The sequence below is a fragment of the Juglans regia genome, chromosome 6, assembly GCF_001411555.2.
Source record: "Juglans regia cultivar Chandler chromosome 6, Walnut 2.0, whole genome shotgun sequence".
NCBI classification, from domain to species: Eukaryota; Viridiplantae; Streptophyta; class Magnoliopsida; order Fagales; family Juglandaceae; genus Juglans; species Juglans regia.
This window is the reverse complement of record NC_049906.1, coordinates 4,219,410-4,243,532: the sequence shown is the minus strand read 5'-3', so window position 1 is coordinate 4,243,532 and position 24,123 is coordinate 4,219,410. Positions and strand designations below refer to the sequence as shown.

At 38.0% G+C, this 24,123-nt stretch overlaps 3 protein-coding genes across 5 annotated transcripts; 2 read left to right on the top strand and 1 right to left on the bottom strand.

The window, feature by feature from the left end:
- Nucleotides 1-1,175: 1,175 nt before the first annotated feature.
- On the top strand, nt 1,176-3,809 carry LOC109009853 (probable receptor-like protein kinase At1g11050). 2 transcript variants are annotated; one of them, XM_035690591.1, is made up of 2 exons: nt 1,176-3,138; nt 3,457-3,809. In XM_035690591.1, the coding sequence occupies exons 1-2, from the start codon at nt 1,493-1,495 to the stop codon at nt 3,497-3,499; spliced, it is 1,689 nt and encodes a 562-aa protein (XP_035546484.1). In that variant the 5' UTR covers nt 1,176-1,492; the 3' UTR covers nt 3,500-3,809. The 2 variants fall into 2 exon arrangements, with proteins under 2 accessions (XP_035546484.1, XP_018846041.2); XM_018990496.2 differs by having other exon boundaries at nt 1,176-3,312.
- A 1,829-nt stretch (nt 3,810-5,638) lies between these two features.
- Nucleotides 5,639-17,308, bottom strand: LOC109009854 (protein KRTCAP2 homolog). Its single transcript, XM_018990498.2, has 5 exons — nt 17,223-17,308; nt 16,876-17,034; nt 15,378-15,429; nt 6,372-6,438; nt 5,639-5,975 (listed from the first exon to the last, which is right to left on the bottom strand). Exons 2-5 carry the CDS (start codon nt 17,029-17,031, stop codon nt 5,885-5,887), a joined length of 366 nt encoding a protein of 121 aa, XP_018846043.1. The 5' UTR covers nt 17,032-17,034; nt 17,223-17,308; the 3' UTR covers nt 5,639-5,884.
- Nucleotides 17,309-17,448: 140 nt separating this feature from the next.
- LOC118348760 lies at nt 17,449-23,321 on the top strand. 2 transcript variants are annotated; one of them, XM_035691123.1, is made up of 7 exons: nt 17,451-19,137; nt 19,947-20,002; nt 20,858-21,127; nt 21,237-21,473; nt 21,917-22,036; nt 22,189-22,317; nt 23,019-23,321. In XM_035691123.1, exons 1-7 carry the CDS (start codon nt 17,478-17,480, stop codon nt 23,037-23,039), a joined length of 2,493 nt encoding a protein of 830 aa, XP_035547016.1. In that variant the 5' UTR covers nt 17,451-17,477; the 3' UTR covers nt 23,040-23,321. The 2 variants fall into 2 exon arrangements, with proteins under 2 accessions (XP_035547017.1, XP_035547016.1); XM_035691124.1 differs by lacking the exons at nt 21,917-22,036; nt 22,189-22,317; nt 23,019-23,321 and having other exon boundaries at nt 17,449-19,137; nt 20,858-21,137; nt 21,237-21,330.
- Nucleotides 23,322-24,123: the final 802 nt, after the last annotated feature.

Genomic DNA, 24,123 nt, shown 5'->3' with positions numbered 1-24,123 from the left:
ATTTTTAAAAAATAAAAAAAATCACTTTTATTTATTTTATATTTATATTTTTAATTTTTTTAAATAAACTAGGTAACACCGCTTCAATGAGATAAAGTGAGCTTGGGACAAAAAGTCAGGGATCCTGATCGAGATGGAGGCAACCATAGCCATAGGAAATTTATTATCGGACCAACAGGTGGGAGTGAGATGTTTGTGAATTTTTTGAATAGTGATAAAATAATTTATAAATAATAGTGGTATAGTTTGAGTTGAATATTTTTAAAATTTTAAAATATAAAAAATTAAATAAAAATATTTTAAAATTAAAATATTATTTTATAATATTATTTTTATTTAGAGATTTGAAAATGTTAAATTTTATTTTATTTTTTATTTGGAAGTTTAGGAAAATTGTAATGATTAGTTTGAAAATGTTGTAATGATTAGTTTGAAAATTTTATATTTAAATTATGTTTGAGAATGAGATATAATGAGATGAGATGAGATGGAATTGAAAATTTTAGGATGAGATTATTTCCAAACAAGCCCTAAGGTCTCGTTTGAGGAGTGAGATGAAATGATCATTTTGAATAGTAGTAAGATAGTTTGTGAATAGTAGTGAGATAGTTTAAGTTGAGTAGTTTTTAGATTTTGAGAAAAGAGAGAAAAAAAATTGAATAAAAAATATTAGAAAATTAAAATATTGTTATAATATAATTTTTATTTAGAGATTTGAAAAAGTTGAATTTTTTTTAATTTTTTGTTTAAAAGTTTAGAAAAATTGTAATGATTAGTTTGAAAATTTTGTATTTAAAATTATATTTGAGAATGAGATGAGATAAAATGAAATTTTTGGAATGAGAAATATTTCCAAACAAGCCATAAGTCTATTGAACTGCCAAGATATCATATTTTTTTCGAGTACAAACTGTTTGGTGCACCAAACCGTATATCGATAGTGACATAATTTTTTTTATTGAAAAAATTTTTAGGTAAGAAAAATATTATTTATCTCATAAAAATCATTTACATCTCAATTCTTACCGTTTCAGATATCTTACACGTTAATATCGGTATTCGGTTTATTCCGTGAACTCACATGCAACAAACTTTTCCATTTTTTCCTCCCCGTCAAGAAAATGAAATATGGCGGTGAGTCGTGACTATCTTATTCCCTCCCTTTCATGGAAAGACGCAAGTGGGGGAAGCAATAATGGTGGGTTGACGATAAGCCTGCTCAATGCATGAGTGATGGTTAAAAATTGAATTTTGAGTTTGTACCCTTTTCATTCTTTTGAAAAAATCTCCCATCTTGTTCTCAACAGAAAACATTACTGGATATTGCCCAAGAATCTATCCTTGTTTATAAACAGAAATTGTGCTTTTGTAAGGATCTCCCAAGTCCACCCAAGTCAACGTTGATAGTTTATTGCTCAAAATCCCATTCTCTAACACAAGGATTTCAAGTTGTCCTAGCACTTTGTTTTGCATTAACACAAAGTTTGAGGATATGGGTGAGTCCTTTTCATTTCCCAATTCCTTTCCGTTTATCATTTTCCTCTTCTGCATCGGTTTTTCAATCGGTTCAGCCACTTCCTCATGTCCCATAGATCTCAGCTATGTCGAAACCTTCCCATGGAACACTTCACAGTGCCAACAGCCTAATGGGAAACACTGTTGCCAGACCCTTCTCAGCCTTCTTGGCATGGGAATTGCCCAGCACCTCAAAGACACCTCCATGTTCCAACTCCCTGATGCAGCTTCTTCGTCTTCTTGCCTTTCCAATCTCCAAACCAAGCTCGCCGCCTTGTCAATCCAGCCCTCTTGGGTCCCTATGTGTTTTAAAAATTCAACCCAGTTCGTTGCTAATCCTTCCCTTTGTGCTGGAATCATGACAACCCAAGATTGGACTAAAAAGCTCGGTCCAATGACTGCAATGGACGAAAATTGCCGGGGAGACATGAACGCGCTAACTCGGTGTGGCGCCTGCTTGGATGCTGGCATGAAGGTGACTACCAAGTTGAAAAGTCTAGACCCGAATAGCACAATTTGCTTTTACTTTGTAATCTTACACGCTGCAGGGATTGTAAGCGAGTTCGGTCCAAAGGATGCAGGGACTGCTTCTTGCATTCTAGCCTTGCCATTGTCTAGCTCAGCAGACAAGTCATCAAACCATTGGAGCAGAAAAAATTCAACGATGTTGATTTTTGGATGCTTGGGTGCGATTATTGGTCTATTGATTGCCTTTATAGTGATCATGCTGTATAAGAGATGGGACAAAAAAGAAAGGCAAAATGGAGTGCATGAAGACTATGTGAGTAGTTTCAAAGCGAGCGTGTTACCCAACACAGGTGCAAAATGGTTTCATGTATCGGAGCTTGAACAAGCCACCAATGGATTTTCTCAGATGAATTTTATTGGTCAAGGTTCATCTGGGATTGTATACAGAGGAACTCTTGCAGATGGCACTTGGGTTGCAGTGAAGCAAATTCTTGATTTGGACTCGAAAAGGGAAGAAGAGTTCTGCAATGAGGTTGAGATCATTAGCAAAATAAAGCACAGAAATCTTCTTTCTCTTCGTGGTTGCTGCGTTACAAGCGACACTCTGAAAGGGAATCAGAGGTTTTTGGTTTATGATTTCATGTTAAATGGTAATCTCAGCGATCAATTGTGCATTTCTGGAGCTCATGAACATGGTAGGAAGAAATTAACATGGCCTCAGCGCAAGAATATAATCCTTGATGTAGCCAAGGGGCTTAAATACTTGCATTATGGAATCAAACCCGCCATTTATCACCGAGACATAAAAGCCACCAACATACTTCTAGACTCGGAAATGAATGCTAGAGTGGCCGATTTCGGGTTGGCCAAGCAAAGCAGTGAAGGCCAGTCTCATTTTACCACCAGAGTTGCTGGCACTCTTGGTTACTTAGCACCTGAGTATGCTCTCTACGGGCAACTAACAGAGAAGAGTGATGTTTATAGTTTTGGAATTGTTGTTCTTGAAATCATGAGTGGAAGGAAAGTGCTGGAAACATCAAATTCCACAGTGTCATTGATCACTGACTGGGCTTGGATGCTTGCAAAATCAGGAAATATGAATGAAATTTATGATGAGTCCATAAGGGAAGAAGGGCCAAAAGGTGTCATGGAGAGGTTTGTTCTTGTTGGAATGCTTTGTGCTCATCTTATGGTTGCTTTTAGGCCTACTATATCTGAGGCGCTTAAAATGTTGGAGGGTGACATTGATATTCCTAGATTACCTGACAGGCCATTGCCACTTGGTCACCAGTCATTTAGATCTTCTCTGCAGCAATAGTGCATCAACAAGTGAGAGATCAAGGCTCAGCTCAAGCAATAGATGCTTCCTCTAATACTTTTAACTGGACTGCTGTGTTTTTATACTTTTCAGTGAAATTTGAAGTTGGTTTTGAGTAATGAAATCATTCTAACAATGGATGCTTCCTCTAACAGATCTTTGTTTGATGGCACGGCAATGACAGTGCAGGGCATGTAATCAATTGGACAGGAGCAGTACGTTAAACATCTGAAGCGACTATAAGAACAGCTTCTGAATAATAAAGAGATAGGAAGGAATAAAATGGATTTCAAAACTGTTGGACTACCTTTGGGTTTGTCCTTTGTTAGTAAGCAATGTGACAGGTAACTTGCACAAACTTCGAATGTCTTTGTGTGAACTACGAAGATCTGTACTTTTTTAAGTGTCTTTTAATATGTAATCAATTAAATGGAATTTATTTTTCATACGCTTAATGTTAGGTACAATGGTAAAGTATGTAAATTTTGTGCATTCTTATTGAAAAAAAGTTGGCCACATCTTTAAAAATAAAATTTTTTTATGTAAATCTTAAATTTATCCACTTTTTCAAAAGATGTGCGCAGCAGTCTTACACACACTAGGACAGGTTTGGGGGGTGAGATGAGAATTTTATATTTTGTTTTGAAGTTTAAAATATTATGTTTTAATATTATTATTGTTTTAGGATTTGAAAAATGTGTATTGAGATTTGAAAAAATTGAATTGTTTATTATATTTTGTATGGGGATTTGAAAAAGGAGTAATGATAAGATAAGATGAGATGATATGAGAATTTTGTATTTTGTTTTTGTTACCAAACCTGCCCTAAAACTATACAAATCATTTTCATATTTTCTTTCTATATTTCCAATTGACATTAGGCATCTCTTCATATGAATGAGAGAACTTTCATTCAGCAGGGAATATTGTAATTTATGAATGAATTTATAGGACTATTTTCACCTGTTGATATAGGGGTGACAATTTGTGTTCATGTCATGTTAAGTTATAAACATTCGACTATATGGATCAACCCAAGCACGACCCATTAAGTTAAACAGGTAAGAACTTCAAACCCTAACACGATCAATTTTAATGACGGATCGTGTCATATCACTCATTTTTACTTGTTTAATATTTAATCAGAAATTGGTCAACACGGCACGACTCATTTTAACTCATTTCATGTAAATGGGTTGAACTAACCTGAATAACTCATTTGACCTGATTAACATAGTTTTACATAAAAGTTAAAATTTATATTTATTAGTAGCCACAATATCTTAAAAAAATAAAATAAGACTACCTACTCACAAAAAATGTTAATATTTCATATTTTAATCTATAACAAAACTAATATTACAAACACAATAATAACAACATAGGTCCAAATTTATAATCCTAACAATAAAACATAAGTATATTAAGAGATATCAATAGTACAACTCAATAATAATAAAATTTTAATTTTGAAATAAAACTTAAACAAGTTATTGCAAGTTGATTTCAGATTAAACAAGTTGATCCGTTTATTAATAGTATCTTAACGAGTCAACCTGAATCCATTTATATCAAATCTAAACCTATCAATTTCATGTCGTGCTTATGCTGGATTCACGAATCGTGTAAAGTATTACCACCCCTACATTAATATATCAATCCAATGGTAAGCACAAATTGTGAATAAATACACATATTTATTGTGAAAAGCTTCTAGTACTCTTGATTCTTGAGACAATCACTTGTTTTACAAATCTCATGTTCATTTACATATTTAATCTTGACCAAGCACCGTCAAAATTGTTGCATTCCTTTTTCTTTCTTTTTTTATAGAAAATAGACATCATTTCATTCTATGGAGGAAATAAGTTACAGTTGTGACTCAAGATACAAGTCAAACTACACATCTGTTGTATGCTTTCTCGCACACAAATTTCTTTACGACAGACATGATCTTAACTTTTAAAAACTCTCAATTGAGAGTATTATTCTATGTAAAAAACAGAGATAAACCATCTCCACCTCCTTTGGAAAGGCAACACAAATTCGCTCAACGGTAACACAATTCTCTTCCAAACCACAACCTTGCACTAAATTCTGATTTGCAGTCAACTTTGATTTATTTGCTTACTCCTCTTCATTTAATAGTAATCTTTCTTTTTTCAAACATCTCACTCATGCACCATGTCAGGCACCCGCTTTCTTGCGTGCCACCAATCGCTAGCTCGCGTAGGGCCATGTTCACCAATATCGACTGGAGAGGCCTAGCCTTATCATACTTATCATGTTCGCATAAGTATGTGGCTATGAAGGTTAATTATTGAGTTATCAAGGAGCTTATAAAAAATGACTTCTTTATCAACCTGTCGATGATCCATAATTTTAAAACAAATAAGAGTGGATATAGTTTTCTCCCCGAGTCGGCAATCGCCTAAGAGCAAAAATGGTCGTAGCTGATAAAAATCTTATACATCTCTAAGATATACTCTCCTTCCCTTTTGGGTACAATGTCCATATGATAGTTGAAACCAAAGAGGAACGGCAAAAATGAAAGACAAGATCGTCATAACCTTGGTTCCCCACTCAGAGCCTTTTTGTTTTCGAGTCACTTTTGGAGAGCGTCATCACAGAAAGCTTGTTGATCTCATACAACAATCCAGCTGAGAACAGGAAACTGCACCGAGCAATGTAAACATTAAATATTTCATTAACAATGGTATATCTCCTAGTCTCAAAATTTCAACAGATGTTCTGAACTCAATTGATTGAGTATCCCACGCCAGTTCATCTGCTTGGCCTTATTTTTCTAGAATGTAGCATGCTGTAAGTTGTAAGTTGTAACCCCTTTTGTTCAATTACTAATACAGAGAAATTGCTTTGTTGCATTTACAAGGACGTGAAATGAGGATTAGGACATAATCAACAGCCAACAATTTTCCAAGTCAATTTAAATAGAGACTTTCACTCTTTGCAAGGGCTCCATTTTATTCTTTTCTACAATAACTAACTTCTACATTATAGATTTTTCTAAGAACAAGTAGTAAAATCTAGTCCCATAATTATTGCATACCATGTTGTGATGCAAACTCGATGGACTGTGCTAGCAGCAATCAGAGCAATGGCTTCTGCAATAATGACTGCAAAAAGAGGTAAACAGGACTGGTTCAGTTATTCTTCCAAGTATAATATGTCTACTATCAGAAGCCTACAAGTAACAATTGTCTGTACACGGTGAAACATTTTCTCCCCTTTTCCTGACTGTATGTAGTGATATTTGAAAGTAGAGGAATTCTACTCGTCAGCTATTATTCACTCCCACACCCTACACCTACAGCTTTTTCATAGGGTGTAGGGGTGTTTTTCATAAAGTATGGGGATATTTTTCATAGAGTGTGGGGTGTGAGGTAGCGAATAGTGGCTGATGAGAAGAATTTTTCTTGAAAGTAAGCCCAGCGTTCTATTATACCATTGAATCTTCATGTGATTATTAAAATTGTTAGAAAGTAAAAGGCCCTACAAACCTATTAAGAATACAAAGAAAGAACAACAATTTGGACGAAATTCAAGCCCCTTACTTTTCATGGCCAATTTCACTGGACCTTCAGTTGCTATTGAATGCATATGCAAAATACATTTTAGTTTCTTTCCCCCAATAGTATATTCAAGGAAATGAGGTGCGTATAATACATGTTAGGAAAGAGCATTAATGACAAATCAATATTGAAAAATCGATGTCAACATTAATTCTCAGCCTTTTGAATTTTGAGACAATTTCATCCTGCAAGGGTATCCTCTAGCTGCTTTCATATTTATCAGAAGTGGGCCAAACTTGAAACAAACTTAGAGGTCCAGTGATCATAAATACAAGGATTCAACTGGAAAAAATCAATTATTTCACACAATTCTTCTTGTGTACTTGGGATAATAAAAATTCTAAAACTTAAGAACCAACTGGCCTCAACACGAGCAAACAACGACTGGGGCAACGGTCCCAACAGTTTGAAAGATATATTGAGAAAAGATTATATATATATAAGGTCTTCATGCTTTGAAAAATCTCTGTAGTCTGTATGCGTTACTATTTTTCTAATGAATCTGTAGAGTAGTTCTCATCTTTAACACCTCCCACTCCATAATGCAAATGTACACAAAAGTTAGTAGAATACCAGGTCATGCACAAAGTTGTCTGAAACTTGAACAAGTAGGATGGTGAAAGTGGACTAAATACTTGCCCCCGAAAAAAAAAAAGGTGGAGACAGGCACACGAGTGAACTTGGTTATATTGGTTATATTGATCAGATAGTTAGATACATTCGCACACGGACAGAAAAGCAGGCTTATGGATGATGGTTCACACATATACAAACATACACTAAATAAACCCTGTATTGAAAAGTGGGCTTCACAGATGTGATTCGGGACCAATGAGTGGCTGTGCAGCATGCTCCGGAGGAGATTGACCCTTCCCCAAGTCAGTCCAGTCAGAAAATGTGATACCCCATATGATATAGGAGAATATCTTATAACCGGTCCGACCGTTTATTTCCAAAAAACAGCCTTCCAATAGATTAGAGCCACGTAAGCTTTCCATTTGAGTTACAATGTGACTGCACCCTAACAAAAAACACCTCTCACACTTCAGATCTCATTGTCCCCTTCGTTCCTCTCTAAGCCCCTCGCCCACCCTCGGCCACCTCTCAGCAAAACTCTTCAAACACCTTCTCGCCCACACTCATCTTTGCAGCCCACCTTTGAGCTCTGCAATTTCATGTTCTTCTGGACCATATTGAAGACGGCACATTCTAAGAGGTAATCTCACATTGGCACCAAGCCATCCAAGCTGAATTTCTTGGCGTTAGTTTAATTATTATCAAGCATTCAGTGGCAGAGACTTTCTCTACTTTTCATTTATCAAGTAAAACGGAACTGAAGTTAAATGAATTTTCTGATTTGGGGCATGCCACTGCCATATATATATTTCTCTCCTTCACATAAACCGACAGACCTAAAGAAACTTTTTTTTTTTTTTCATTTTGACATCAACCTTAAATAAGAACTTTTATTATATTTCTCTCGTTCACATAAACCGATAGACCCAAAATAATTTTTTGTTTTCCATTTTGATAGACCCAAACGTAATGAAGTAAACCGACAGACCCAAACGAAATCAAGGTAGGGATGGGCACTTCAAATTTTGCGATATACAGACCCATACGAAATCACGACAGGGATGAGCACTTCAAATTTTGCAATATACAGACCCATACGAAAAAATAGAAATTAGAAGATTACCATGAAAGTGGTTAAGGGGATGGCAGACGACGGTGATAACCAACTCCCAATCGGCAGAATTTGGGTGTGATAAGAGACGCGACAGCTTGATGAACGAAATAGAACTTGTGCGATAAGAGAAAACCGTTGGGTTCGTGAATATTATTATGGTGTGATAAGCTTCATTCAACTTTCGGTAGAGTTACTTATGTGGCAGAGTTTAATTGAGGGCTGTTAAATACAGAACACCAGCCCGACCGCTCCAAAGCGGTACTGATGATATAGATAAGGGTAGGTGGTGTATGGAATCCCACATTGCTTGGGAATGAGAAGTTCTTGCTCTTTATAAGGTTCCAATGGGGCTCTAATTGTATCATTGACTAGTCAATTTAGAGTATAGACCATGTGATTTGGGCCTTCCATTGGGGAGTTACAAATGGTATCAGAGTCTATCCCAACCAAAAATGTTGGACTTGAGCTGTGCCACCTACAATGGACAGGCCCGAAGAGGACGTCGGGAATTTAAGGGGTGTAGATTGTGATACCCTCATATGATATGAATAAGGGTAGATGGTGTGTGGGATCCCACATTGCTTGGGAAGGTGAAGTTTTTGCTCTTTATAAGGTTCTAATAAGGCTCTAATTGTATCATTGACTAGTCCTTTTAGAGTATAGGCCATGTGGTTTGGGCCTTCCATTGGGGCGTTACATAAATACACGCACCATGCTTGCAGACAAGCATGTGCGATCCCCGACAGACCAGAAAAGTCAGGCCTCGTTTGGTTACACAGATGAGATGAGAAATCTGTGAATAGTAGTGAGATAGTTTGTGAATAGTAATGAAATAGTTTGAGTTAAGATGTTTTATGGAGTTTTGAGAAATGAGAGATAAAAAGCTGAATAAAAATATTATAAAATTAAAATATTGTTAGAATATAATTTTTTAATATAATTTTTATTTTGGGATTTGAAAAAGTTGAATTGTTTTTTGTGTTTTGTTTGCAAGTTTGGGAATGTTGTAATGATTAGGTAATAATTAAGTTGAAAATTAGAAAATTTGAAATTAAAAAGTGTTTGTGTACATAACTAACATCTTTAAGATGTTGAGTTTCAGTTCTCTCTCCTAGCAAATTTTCTCTCCGTACACATGCATTTTTTCTTGGTCTGTTTCGGGTTTCTTGGTCTGTTTCTTGATTCATTTTGCTTCACCAACTAGGGTTGATTGGTGTTAGTTAGATGGGTAGTGTTATAGAACTAGTTATTGAGTCCAAGTGCTTCTCTATAGCATTATGTGGAGGTGGCGTTCTGAGAATTACTGAGAGAAGCTGGAAGACAGAAAACTCGGTGTTGCTGGTCTTCTCCTCTATTCATTGGCTTGGGAAGGTGTTAGAGGGAGAGCTTGAGCAGAAAAAAGGAGGTTTACTCGGCAACACGTGAGGGGTATTGTAGTTTTATTGCTCAACGTTGTGAAAATAGGAATGGAAGATATGTTGAAATATCAGAGTATAGTCAGGGGGGAAGAAGAAACATGCTATGTATTCCAGAAGGAGAGAATGGGTGGGGATGGAGGAAGATGAGGGAGGCTTTGAAAGTGAAAGGGAAAGAAAAAACCAATGAAGGTGGTCTGCATGGAGGAGATAAACCGAGAGATGGAAGAGGGAAACTGAAACACTATGAGCGATCGTATAAGGATGTCCTTGTGAAGTCGATACCGGGAGTTGCTGGTGCGAAGATGGCTGGTGAGAAAGTTTTGGACAGAGGTAAGGGAAGTTGGCAACGTGATGGTATGGTGAACCATGCCCATGGCAGGGCCTCTGTCGAGTGTCAGTCATGGGAAATGCAAAGGAAGTTGTTGGAAATGCAGGGGCAGCTATGCGCATTGCAGAAGGATATGGCTACTATAGTAGCATTTGTCGGTTCATTAAAGGAAAGTGAAGGAGCCGAGAAACTGAAGGAAAATGGGCTGAGGTTCACTCGGGAGAAGACTCAACAGAAAGGAAAATATTCAAAAGGCTGGAACGTGTGGCGTCGGGCGAAACAACAAGAAAGCTTTGGGGCTGGGCCGTCGAATGTTAAGGCCCAGAATTTCGAAACCCAGTCCAAGGCCCATACAGGCGGGTCGGTATTCAAGACCCAATTAAACGGGTCAGGATCCGGGCCAACAGAACTCGCGAAACCGAGTTCTAGCCCGATACGATCCATCAAGCATCACGGGCTAGGGTTCGTGCCGGAAAGCAAACAGACGGCGCCGATAGAGGTTGAGGGGCCACAGACGGCACCGACGGAGATAGTGGGGGTCGCCGGTGTGGTCTCGCCGGAGTCCTGTGCTCAAAATCCCCTGTTAGGCGTAGAAACTCAGCTTCATTCGGCGCTGGAGACCCCGCGGACGAGGGAGGCTGTGTCTATGAGTCCAGTGACAGGCTCGGGGAGATCAGTAGAGAACCTCGAGTTGGCTGAGGTTGAAGAAGACTCAGATGACTTCATGCATTCTGTGGAAGATGAACTTTTCATCCCTTGTGGTTTGGAGGATTTTTCTATGGGAAGTGAATTTCAGAACCAGAATAATAAGATGGGGAATCCTACCCCATTAAATTATTATTTTCCAGATCAAGCATCAGATTGGGTTATACATAAAGCTAAAGAAATTCAACATGTTGTTGGAATTGAGTGTGTTGGGTATGAGGAGCAGTTTATAGCCTTGTTAACGGCTATGGAAGCTGGCCATCATCAAGAAAAGAGGGGGAGCACAAAAAAGAGTCGGGAATTAAAAAGATTAATGTGGTCGATGAACTCGGAAGCAAGTTCTAGTAGGAATAAGGCCAATGGGAAGGGGCTGAATGTTCTACAATGAAGCCTAAGATTTTATCTTGGAATGTCCGGGGTCTAAACGAGGTAGAGAAGCGTCTTCGGATTCGTCGTCTACTTCGCGAATGGAAAGCGGACATAGTATGTTTACAAGAGACAAAGCTGAAGTTGATTAGTAGGAGGATTATTCGGAATTTGTGGAGTAATATTTATGTGGATTGGGTATATTTGGCCTCTTCAGGGGCTTCGGGAGGAGTAGTGATAATGTGGGATAGAAGGGTAGTAGAGAAGGTGGAGGAGTACATAGGGAGATATATGGTAGCTTGTTCTTTTAAAAGTGTATCAGATGATTTTTTATGGGCATTTGCAGGAGTGTATGGGCCTAACTTAGATGCTGATAGAAGTTATTATGGGATGAACTTGCAGGGGTACAAAGTTGGTGGGACCTCCCTTGGTGTATTGGGGGGGATTTTAATGTGGTGCGCTTCCAGAGTGAAAGTCTGGGAAATAGAAGATTGAGACCAGCAAGCCTGGAGTTCTCTGAGTTTATCTTTGATTTAAACTTGGTAGATCTCCCATTAGCCGGGGGCCCAACTACTTGGTCAAATAATCAGACGTGGTCCCGCTTGGACCGTTTTCTGATTTCCCCTGAGTTTGAAAGCCATTTTCCGGATGTATGGCAAAAGCGTTTGAGTCGTATAACTTCGGATCATTGGCCTATTCTACTGGATTGTGGAGGTGTTCGTAACAGCAGAAGGTATTTTAAGTTTGAAAATATGTGGTTGAAGTCAGAAGGATTTGTGGAAAGGGTTAAAAGATGGTGGACTTTGTATCAATTTGAAGGAACACCCAGTTTCATTTTTGCAAACAAATTGAAAGCCTTAAAAAGGGATCTAAAGGAGTGGAATAAACAAGCTTTTGGAAATGTGGAGGAGAACAAAAATGCCAAGTTGATGGAAATTCAGTATTTTGAAAGGCTACAAGAAGGGAGGTCACTTAATGAAGAGGAACAAGCACAAAAAGTTTTATTGGTTGCTGATCTTGAGAGATTAATTTTACAGGAAGAAATCTCATGGCGCCAAAAATCAAGAGCTCTTTGGTTGAAGGAAGGGGACAGAAGTATGAAGTTTTTCCATAGAATCGCAAACTCACATAGAAGAAATAATAACATTGAAGTGCTGAGAATTGAAGGGGTTGAGAATAGAGAAGAAGAGGTTATCCAAGACCATGTGGTTGTTTTCTTTAAAAAGCTTCTCACGGAAGAGGTGGGTTGGAGGCCTACGTTAGATGGTTTGGCTTTTGACACTATTGAACCAGGGGATGTTACCAGATTGGAGAGGGCTTTTGAAGAGGAAGAGGTATTTGAAGTGGTAAGAAAGATGGCAAAAGATAAGGCTCCCGGACCGGATGGTTTCTCTATGGGTTTTTTCCAAGAGTGTTGGGAGGTGATCAAAGTGGACCTTTTGAAGGTATTTCAAGAGTTTTTCTTGTTAGGAAAGTTTGAGAAAAGTCTTAACACTACTTTTCTTGCACTAATCCCTAAAAAGGTAGGGGCCATTGAGATCACAGATTTTCGGCCTATAAGCTTAGTGAATGGTGCTTATAAGATCATTGCAAAGGTGCTTGCAAATCGATTAAGTGGGATATTGGAGAAGATTGTCTCCAAACCACAGAATGCTTTTGTTAAGGGTAGACAGATTCTTGATGCGGCTCTTATCGCTAATGAATGCTTCGACAGTAGATTGAAGATGGGCAAAGCAGGGATTATGTGCAAATTAGATATGGAAAAGGCGTACGATCATGTTAATTGGGAGTTCCTCCTTTATTTACTGGGTAGGTGTGGGTTTGGTGAGAGGTGGAGGTCATGGATCAGATGGTGTATTTCTACGGTACGGTTCTCGGTGTTGATTAATGGTAGCCCAGCGGGTTTCTTCCCAAGCTCTCGTGGCTTGAGACAAGGGGATCCGTTATCTCCTTTACTTTTTGTCATTGTTATGGAGGCACTGAGTAGGATGATCTCAGCCTTAGTGTCTAATGGATCCATCAGTGGATTCCAGATTGGAGCACCGAGTAGGGGTATTACAACTGTTTCTCACTTGTTGTTTGCAGACGATACGCTTATCATGTGTGAGGCTGATCACGCTCAGTTGAGGGCAGTGAAGGCTTTGCTGCTGTGTTTTGAAGCAGTATCTGGCTTGAAGGTGAATTATGATAAATCCGAGTTAGTACCGATTGGAGAAGCTCAAGATATAAGGGCTTTGACGGGTATTATGGGGTGTAAAATTGCGTCTTTACCTATGACTTACCTGGGATTGCCGTTGGGTATAGCTCCGAAATCTCGTTTGATATGGGATACAGTGATTGAAAAAGTAGAGAGGAGATTAGCAGGGTGGAAGAGAATGTATTTGTCGAAAAGGGGTCGGACTACTTTAATCAAAAGTACACTTTCCAACCTTCCTACTTACTTTTTATCCTTATTTCCTGTACCGGCAAGTGTGGCGGGTAGACTTGAGAAGTTACAGAGAGACTTCCTGTGGGGGGGCTTGGGAGATGAGTTTAGATTCCACTTAGTTAAGTGGGAGATGGTATGTCAGCCTATCTCCAATGGCGGTTTGGGTGTCAGAAAGTTGAGAGTTTTTAATCGGGCTTTACTAGGCAAATGGTTGTGGAGATATACCAAGGAACCAGAGGCCTTATGGAAGACTGTGATTGCAAGCAAATATGGTGATCTAGGGGAGGGGTGGTGTTCCAGAGAAGTTAGAGGAACAGCGGGTAAGGGGTTATGGAAATACATTAGAAGAGGATGGGAGGTTTTCCAGCGTTACACTAGATTGCACTTGGGGACAGGTGCCAAGATCAGATTTTGGAAGGATGCATGGTGTAGTACCAGTGTTTTACTCGATCTGTTTCCGTCTCTTTTCTTGATTGCAAGTAACAAAGAGGCCACAGTGGCGGAGGTTATGGAAGTCTCAGTCTCAGGTAGAAACATTCACTGGAACATTAATTTCAACCGGGCGGCACAGGATTGGGAGATGGAAAGTTTTGCAGAATTCTATAGCCTCTTATATTCTGTTAGACCGAATATCCAGCAGGAAGATGAGTTGTGGTGGCATCCTGCAGGGAAAGGGGTATTCTCAGCTCGCTCTTTTTATAAGGTTCTCACACAAGAACCAGAGATACAGTTTCCTTGGAGAAAGCTTTGGCGTCATAAGGCTCCTCCCAAAGCCTCTTTCTTTGTGTGGACAGCGTCTTTGGAGAAGATCCTCACTACGGATAATCTAAGAAAGAGGAGGATAATTATTGTAGATTGGTGTTGTATGTGTAAAAGTGGGGGTGAATCGGTAAATCATTTACTTTTACACTGTGAGATAGCTAAGGCTATTTGGGACGCGGTGTTTATAAGGATGGATATGGCGTGGGTGATGCCGGAAACAGTTTTGGATGTATTGGCTTGCTGGAATTCTATCCGTGGGGCGAGACAGATTAAAGCAGTATGGAAGATGATCCCTATCTGTATTATGTGGTGTCTATGGCAGGAACGAAATGAGAGGACTTTTGAAGGCAAAGAGAGATCTGTGGAGGAGCTTATATTGTTATTTTTTAGAACTTTTTGTACTTGGGCCATAGCTGTAGACTTAAATGGCATGGACTTTCACGAATTCCTAGTTTCCAATATGCCTACATAAACAGGGCATTTTCTTTGTATCGTGTTACTTTGGTGATTTAATAAAGTCTTATTTTTACTTATCAAAAAAAAAAAAAAAAGTGTTTGTGTTTGAATGGTGTTTGGAAGTTGAGATGAGATGGGTTAAGACCATCTGTGAAACCAAACGGGGCCGAAGACCCTACTTGAGTAAGCAAATCTCTTTGATTTGACAAAAGAAACTGCATGGGTAGGAAACTGAAAAGGCTCCATTCTATATAACTTAGAAGGGTTTCATAATATTATCTCATTAACAATAAGATGCACAAACAATATACAAAGATAAAGCACACTCACCAGCACCCCACCCAGTCTTCATGCCACATGTTTCCTGGAAATTTCCAATGAACTGCAGGAACAGCACCAATCATATATATATATATATATAATACACACACATCAATATGTTCTACCAATTATTTGAGTCATACACAATAAAAGACTATGCAAGCTCAGTTTTTTTATTTGTGACGGACTAAGGCAATAGAAACCAATTTATTCTACAATGCAAACAAATAATGTAGAACAAAAAAAGTAAACACACGCATTCATGATAAAGCATGTACATCTACTTAACTACATGAATACGTATGCATGCATGCAAGTACTTGTATATAGTGCGGCAATGAGCATTTTGTTGTTTCCATTCTTAAACATTCATTCAAAATGTCGCAGCATGGAGTCACACTTCCCAAGAACAATAGGGTAACAGCTTTCTAACTTGTGTACATGCGATTCCCCCCACTTCCCCCCTATTTCCCTCTTTTCTAAACATAAACATTTTCATTAAAGATAGAAAATATACAATACAACATAAAATATATCGTTAATTACAACAATCCACCCTAAAGCAAGGAGTTAATTGCAATGAGACCCCTAAAACAAAATTTTGCAATCAACACCATTATTTGTTTTTGATAAGTAAAGCACTCTTAGTTTTTTATTAACTTGCAATGTTTATCCCACCATCAAAATTATTAGTATCAAGATTAACAGATTAGCAGGCAGGACATGCATGGTGGTGGGTGCCAAAAATCTCATATAATTAACAGATCAAAATATAATGATTAGTGTTTCTGCCATAATTGATATTTCATTTACTTTTTTTTTTTTGGGGGGGGGGTGGTATTAGAACTTTCTTTTATCAATCTTTGTTACTTTGGGCTTTGGGCTAAGGCCATTGTATTAGAGGGGGCTAACTTTAATGACTTGTATGCTTCTTTCTTTGCTAGTAGGCTGTAATTAGGTATATTCTCTTGTATATTATTTTATCAATCTTTGTTACTTTGGGCTTTGGGCTAAGGCAATTGTATTAGAGGGGGCTAACTTTAATGACTTGTATGCTCCTTTCTTTGCTAGTAGGCTGTCATTAGGTATATTCTCTTGTATACTACTTGTGTACTTGGGTTTTGCCTAATCATGAGGATTAATAAATTTTTCTTACATATCAAAAAAAAAAATATTTCATTTGCATATCAAAATATATACTGATTAGCATTTTCTATCCCATCACCCACCTCTATAATCTGTTACTTTGATATTAACTTAGAACGAGGGATGGACCTTGTAACTAAATCTCACATTAAGATGTGATTCGGAAAAGAGCACATGAAAACGACAACACAATTAAATTTTTTCTTTGATGAGTAATAATACAAGTCAATTAATTTCTTATATCTTTTGATTGTATAAAGTCGGATTCAAATCAGAAATAAATTTGGTTTCATGCGGATACATCAGTGTGAAATTTTCACTCATGAAAACACAAAAGCCAATGAGGAGCTTCAGAACTCACTGTTAGGAGAACGAGAAATAGAAGAGAACTGGTGAACCCCCCAAGTATGGTGAACAACTCTGACGACGCTAACTTCCCTCTATACACTTCTTGAAGCGAGAGAATGACTGTGAACAGAAGGATGGAATAAAGCATAGAACTCCCTGGCCCCGCCATGGACTTCGATTTGCAAAGACAATCAAAAGAAGAAAAAAAAATATACATATCAGTCAATGACGATTAATTATAACAAGCAACTCCAATATTAGTAGAACCAGCTGCAATAATCACGAAAAAGAGTTTCAGGCCCAACAGAGTGCCAGAGATATGAGATTTCACGCAATAGCTTGTCAATTTTATTCACTTACATTTTTCTCGGAACCAAACAGGGTTTTTGGCGAGGAAGAGCGAGAAGGATCGTACGATTCGTACCTCAGAATCCCAGATCCCCTTCTCTTCTATATTAAGAGGCTGTTTCGAAATTAAGCGAGTTGTAGGGGGGCAAATGCGTCCAAGATAATAATGCGTCACAGACGGCGTCGTTTGCCAAATGGAAATCTAAATTGATTTAGCAAACGGCGTCGTATATGTAAGATTTCTCGTTGCCTCCCTCCTCCGCTGTAATGGAGTCGTGTGTAATGGAATGGCCGGAGTGCCCGGTCTGCCTCCAGAACTACGACGACAGGAGCGTTCTCCCACGCGTGCTCGGCTGTGGGCACACGGCCTGCGAGGCTTGCCTCGGAAACCTGCCCCAAAGGTATCCACAGACGATTCGTTGCCCGGCGTGTAACCAGCTCGTCAAGTACCCTGCTCAAGGCCCCTCCGCTCTGCCCAAGAACATCGACCTCCTCCGTCTCTGTCCTCCTCAAATCCCGAATCCCAAACCCCAAATTGAAAACAAGGAACGCTCCCAGAATTACGGTGATCGCCATCAGTTTTTACCTCGATTTTGGTCTGAAGAGTTCTATTCTCTTTGGAAGGACTGGGTCCTCCCGTACGAGTCCGTTTTGGTTGAACCAAACGATGAAGACGAAGGCAAAGGTATTTGTGCTGTGGTACATGGGAGAACTGCCTCTGCTTCTTCATTGTCGATTCGAGGCAGGTTCACAGAGAACCAAAGGGTGAGTCTTGTACGGATCGTTTCTTTACCTACTGTGAGTGACTCTTCTGTGTTTGATTATAGCTATGTTGCGCGGATTATGAAATGTTTGAGTGGAATGGAAGAGACGGAAAGAGATGAATTAGGTTTGATCTTGAGAGCATCTTTGGGACAACAGAGTGGGATGCATAAAGTTTATGGCTTGTGGGGTGATTTGGATGGTGGGTTCTTGGATTTAGTGTGTGAGAGACAGAGAGGGAATTTGTTGGAGAAGTTGGGTGACTTCATTAATGGGGAGGGTTTAACTAAAGATGGGATGTCTGGTTTTTCGCTGGTCGGTGCGGGAATTTGTGAGGCAGTAATTAGTTTGCATTTGGAAGGCTTGCTTTTGGGTAGTTTGGATCTTTCATGCTTTAGTTTCGACAATTTCAGTCGTGTTCATGTTGATTTGAGTGGGGTATTGGTGGCAGGAACGAAGGTTCATGAGAGTGTTATAGAAGCCGTTTCTGGAAGGTCAAGAATTGATGATGATGCATTGGGAGTGATTTTCAGTAGTTTGTTAAAAAGCAAGGTTTTTTTGAGCCCGGAGCTGTTGCTCGAGTTATTGCAAAAAGAGGGCATTGCAGTAGAATGTGGAACCTCAGGTTATTCGTTAAGTTTTAGCTCAGATGTTTGGTCATTAGCTTGTGTGCTAATGATGGTTATACTTGGAAAATCATTCACAGAACAGATTTCAGAAATAAGCATAGAAGGTTCTGATTATTCTACTTTTCACCTCAGGTGGGTGGAGAAAGTTAGTTCTTTGTTGGAGAAAAATTTGGGTTCAGAATATGACTCATCCAGTCAGATCCTCTGTAAATGTTTGAATTTGGATCCAGAAAGTCGCCCACTTGCAACTGATGTGAGAAGATGCCTAAGGGAATTGTTAATCAAGCCTCAATTTGATGCCTTAGGTGGTCTTGAGGATGTAAAAGGGGACAGAACTGTGCATTGCATGATTCTTGGGAAACTGTGTCGGTTGCCCACTAAAAGTGCAGAAATGTACAAAAAAGATGGTGGGGAAGATATTGATCAAGGTGATGAGGGGGTTGACCAAAACTCTGTTGAAGTTCTCTCTAAAGGAGCTACCAAATTTAAAGATCTTCAGGGCCATCTTGATTGTATTACAGGTTTAGCAGTTGGAGGTATGAATGATTATAAGTGGATTTTTATGATTCCAAATATGCTATCTCAAGTTTATTCTCTATACTAGACAAGAATCCATGCATACCCATTCAGTTGTTTTGGCTGTTAAGACTTCCTTAAAAATCTGGAACTTGAGAATTAAGATGTTTGCAAATGGGCACAGGGTCGTGACTGTGAGGTTTCTTAGTTCCCCTTACTTTCTATGACAAGTTGTGGACTATTTTTTTTTTTTTATAACCATGGATGTTTGAGCCAGCTTGCGTGCACCTCGACTAATCCCATGGGGCCCTGAAATTAACGACCAAGTAAACCTCCAGTAGCCCTAAGGGGACTCGAACTGGTGACCATTGGGGAGCAAACCCAAGGCCGGACCGGCTGAGCTACCCCTCAAGGTTAAGTTGTGGACTATATTGGTGTCTGTAATTATGGTGAAAGTGTGTGGTAAAAGCTATGTGGGTCTTGACATGGGGTGGTTCTCGTTTATTAGAAACATGATGAATCAGAGGCTCTAAGTAGGAGATCACCCACCTTTCTTTATTTTGTATTCAGAGCTTGGAAATTTTAATGAAACTCTTACATGGATACAAATGCAAGCCTTGAGCATGGTTTTTAAGCATAATTAGAATATTCTACTTCAAACCCATATAATTAATCCTTTAAGGTGTGAAACTGTGACTTCACAGTGTCGAAACTTTTATGCGCTCACAGAAAAAGGAAAATGAATAATGTTGGGTCACTGTGGCGCTTCACTGCTTTTGTTGTTTCAAGTATATTGCTTTCAATGACTATTTTTCTTCTGATCTTGTAGGGGATTTTCTGTTTAGCTCCTCATTTGATAAAACTGTACGTGTATGGTCTTTGCAGGTAAAGACTCTATAGGCACAGTTTTTGAAGTTACCAGTTTTACTACTAGTTCAACTTGTAGGGAATCATATTAAGTAATTTATTTTACTTTTAGTTTCTACTTTCTTTTAGTGATGAGTTCTTGCACATTAATTATGGGCACTGCCTTTCCAGAATGAAAGAGGGAGTTGCTAACTTGGATATGTGAAAGCTACAACATAATATTAGAACCATTTTTTGGGATTTGCTTTGCATTAAAGGCTTATAATGGGTCTTGATGCTGCCTGCATCTGTGCTGATTGCTTTTTTACGTGAATTTGAAAGTGTGTTTGACCATTTAAGTCAGATCCTTTTTCAGTGTCTTGCAACTCTTGTCTTTAGCTCAGGAAAACCATGTACAATAGCTGGAATTATGTTGCAAAATAAAACTTATCAAAAAAAACTTATCACTAGTGCTTAGTGGTTGCTGGGTGTGTATTCTGTGTATGCTTCCTGTGTATCCAAGCTTTGCCTTTTTCTATCAATAAAGTTTTACTCTTTTTTTTTATAAGTATCAATAAAGTTTTAGGAGATGTTTGGATTCGTAAGTCATCTCAGCTCCATCTCAACTCATCTCACTACTATTCATTACTATTAAGCAACTTTAACTCACAAATCTCACTACTATTTACAACTCATCTCATTACTATTCACAATCTATCTCAACTCATCTCAGCTCATCTCAAGTCATCTCAAGTCATCTTCGAATCCAAACGTCCCCTTACTCTTACTTGTATAAAAAAAATGATTTGATTTATTTTTTATTTTTAATCTTATGTTTAAATTTTGGTGATTGCAATTCTAATAATTTTCTTTGGCATTTATATCATCATGCAGGACTTCTCTCATGTACACACATTTAGAGGTCATGAACATAGAGTCATGGCTCTAGTTTATGTGGATGAAGAACAACTGTGCATAAGTGGTGATAGTGGCGGTGGTATATTTGTCTGGAGTAGTACTGTCCCTCTTGGACAGGATCCTTTAAAGAAATGGTATGAGCAGAAAGATTGGCGCTATAGTGGTATTCATGCACTGACCATTTCAGGAAATGGCCATATCTATTCTGGCAGTGGAGATAAATCGATAAAAGGATGGTCATTGCGGGTGATTCCTTGTATTATCACGTGATATGTGATTTTGCATACATATTTTTCAATGATATGTGAAGATGTATGAACTCTATTTTTTTTTTCTCTTTTTTGGTCTTTCCCAGGATGGCACTCTATCATGCACAATGATTGGACATAAATCAGTAGTTTCCACTCTTGCAGTATGTGATGGGATTCTTTACAGTGGAAGTTGGGATGGAACAATCCGATTATGGAGTCTTAGTGATCATAGTCCATTAGCAGTATTGGGGGAAGATATGCCTGGAAATGTGACCTCTGTCCTAGCCCTTGCTGCTAATGGGCACATGCTAGTTGCAGCTCATGAAAATGGAAGTATCAAGGTTTTATATTCTCAAACCTTGCATGAGCTGGGTTAGTTTAGTCATTTGGTAGTTTGACATCACATGGATGTGAATTTAGACTTTCAACATGGTCATTTAATAGCCTGTCTAAAATAATTAGTCATTCCATTTGTCAACATCCTAAAATTGCCTTGTATACATTCAAAGAAAGGTGGGTTTGTTTAAGTGCTATAAGATCTTTAAACTCATTTCAGATTAATTATGAGACAAAGTAGAAACTTTCTTCTTTGAACTGCCCAAACTTTAATGAACAGATGGGAAATTTCTAGCACTTCAAACATAAATATTTGCATTTTGTTGACTGGTATGCCTATTAGCATCCCCTTCAAAGCCAGTAAGGATTTGCCTTTTTTTTTCTTTTTTTTTTTTATACTGATGGACTTCATTGCTAAGTAATCATATGCTTTTGCCACTCCACTCAGGTCTGGAAGAATGATGCACTAATGAAATCGACAAAATTACACAATGGTGCTATATTTACTGCTAGTGTGGAGGGTAAATGGCTATTTACAGGAGGTTGGGACAAAAGTGTCAAAGTACAGGTACGCATAAAAGAATTTCCAGATGCCACTAAATATTACAGAATGAACTCTCAAATGTAGCTGATCCATTGTCGCTGTTGGCTTTCTTTCAACCATGAAATTGAATTATTTTCTGGGTTTTTGAGACTCATTAACTTGGTATTGACTTGTAGGAATTATCAGGAGATGAGTTTCAAATAGATGTTATACCAACTGGGTCCATCCCTTGCAATTCTGTGATTACAGCTTTGTTTTGCTGGAAAGGAAAGCTTATAGTCGGATATGCTGATAGGTCTATCAAGGTATGCTACATTTTATGCTATATAAATTTACGAGAGACTCACAGTTCAGGCATTCTTGGGCAATCTAAAAGAGATGTAAATATCTACAGATATTGTACCTACATTTTTTTCCTGGATGACCATAACGAATGTTCTTGGTTTCTGAATTATTTTTCCCTTCGTGGAATGTGTCCTCTAGAAACTAATCAATATGTTATACATTTTATCTGATCATGGAATTTGATCATAACTCTACACACTTTGTTTTTTCTCTTTTTTTCCTTTTCTTTGTCTCTCTGTCCTTTTCTTTTTAACTGCTCATATTGGAGTTTTTTTTATTCTGCTAAAGTTAAATATCTTTTGAAGAAATAGTCCTTCCATTTTGGTTAATTTGGTGTTCAAGAGAAAGTCTTTAGACTATCCGTTCAAAGGAAAGACCTTGAGAGAGAGAGAGAGAGTTAATACTACATAGGAAATAGAGATGGAAATGAATACCCTGAGCTTTTATTCTTAGCTCGTGGTAAGAAACAACCAATTTCATTGTTAATTTCTTGTAGTTTGCTTGGAAAAGGAATTCAAAAAGAAAAAAACTATTTGAGCCTTTTTATTTCAATAATTTTTGGTTGAGATAAGCATTCCATATAGCCATTCTATTGGAGATTCACATTTGATTTTGCCATATATTAATGCTAAGTCACTAAATCTTAATTCGATTGTCCCAGGTGTATTATTATGGAAAGTGATCATAGTGTCACCTAGTATGCTGTTATTTCTTTCCTTTACATCATCGAGCAGTGCCAGACTCAGTTCTTCGCAGTTTCATTGAGTTGCTCAATTTCGGTGTCATGCTGGATTTGTGAATCTCAGTTTGACTCTCCAGGTTATTATGTCGAATGCGATCAATGCACTTTGATGATGTTACCGAAAGACGATCACTAGATCCAGTGGGTTTTAGCGTAATACCAGGTTCTGTAATTATTTCCACAAGCAAAATATATTAAGATGTAGAGTGTGAGGTATTTTTCTCATTCTGAATTTTATCATTTCCAGTCACACCGGTTAATGTGGGGCATTTTAAATGACTTCCAAATTAAATAGAGATCTTCTTCAATTGTCTAACCAAACTGGATATTCCAATTCTGGAGAGAAATAGACACATATGTAGATTCTACAATATTTAATGTTGTCCGAAAATTGCCGTAAAGGATTTTCGGGCAATATGGACTCTACGTGAGCATTAATTGCTATGCTTTATCTCTCTCTTCATTGGATTATCCAATTTGGTCAAGCAATTCAATGTATCATTGGCGGTTTCTTATGTCAATCACCCAATGAAAGTCACAAAATGTGTCAAATTAACCGGTGTGACTGAGGATTATCAAATTTCAGGATGAATAACAAACATTCATCTATTGTGAATATGAAGTGTACCATGAAAATATAAAAGATTGTAAAGACTCATTGGCTTGATAGTTGAAAATTAGAAAAGATCCATGCTGCTATTTTTATACAGACTACCTCTTCTGTTTCACCCATAGGTGAGCCTCTCTTTCAAGCCTCGAAGTCTCTCATTAGATTTTCGATATTTTTATTCTTTTTCCCATTTTTCATGACTAAGCTATTGAATATTTTCAATCTTTAAAAATTAGGATACGAGCATTTGAATCAATCTGATGCAATCTGAGTTTTCCATTAACATGATTTATGTGCTCGTATCCGCTATTCCTTGGTTATCGATCACCAAAATTTTCAGGAGTCACATTTAGTTGGAAATAAAATTGTCATTAATTTAAACTTGTGCGCACAAATAGACCAATTTATGCTTTT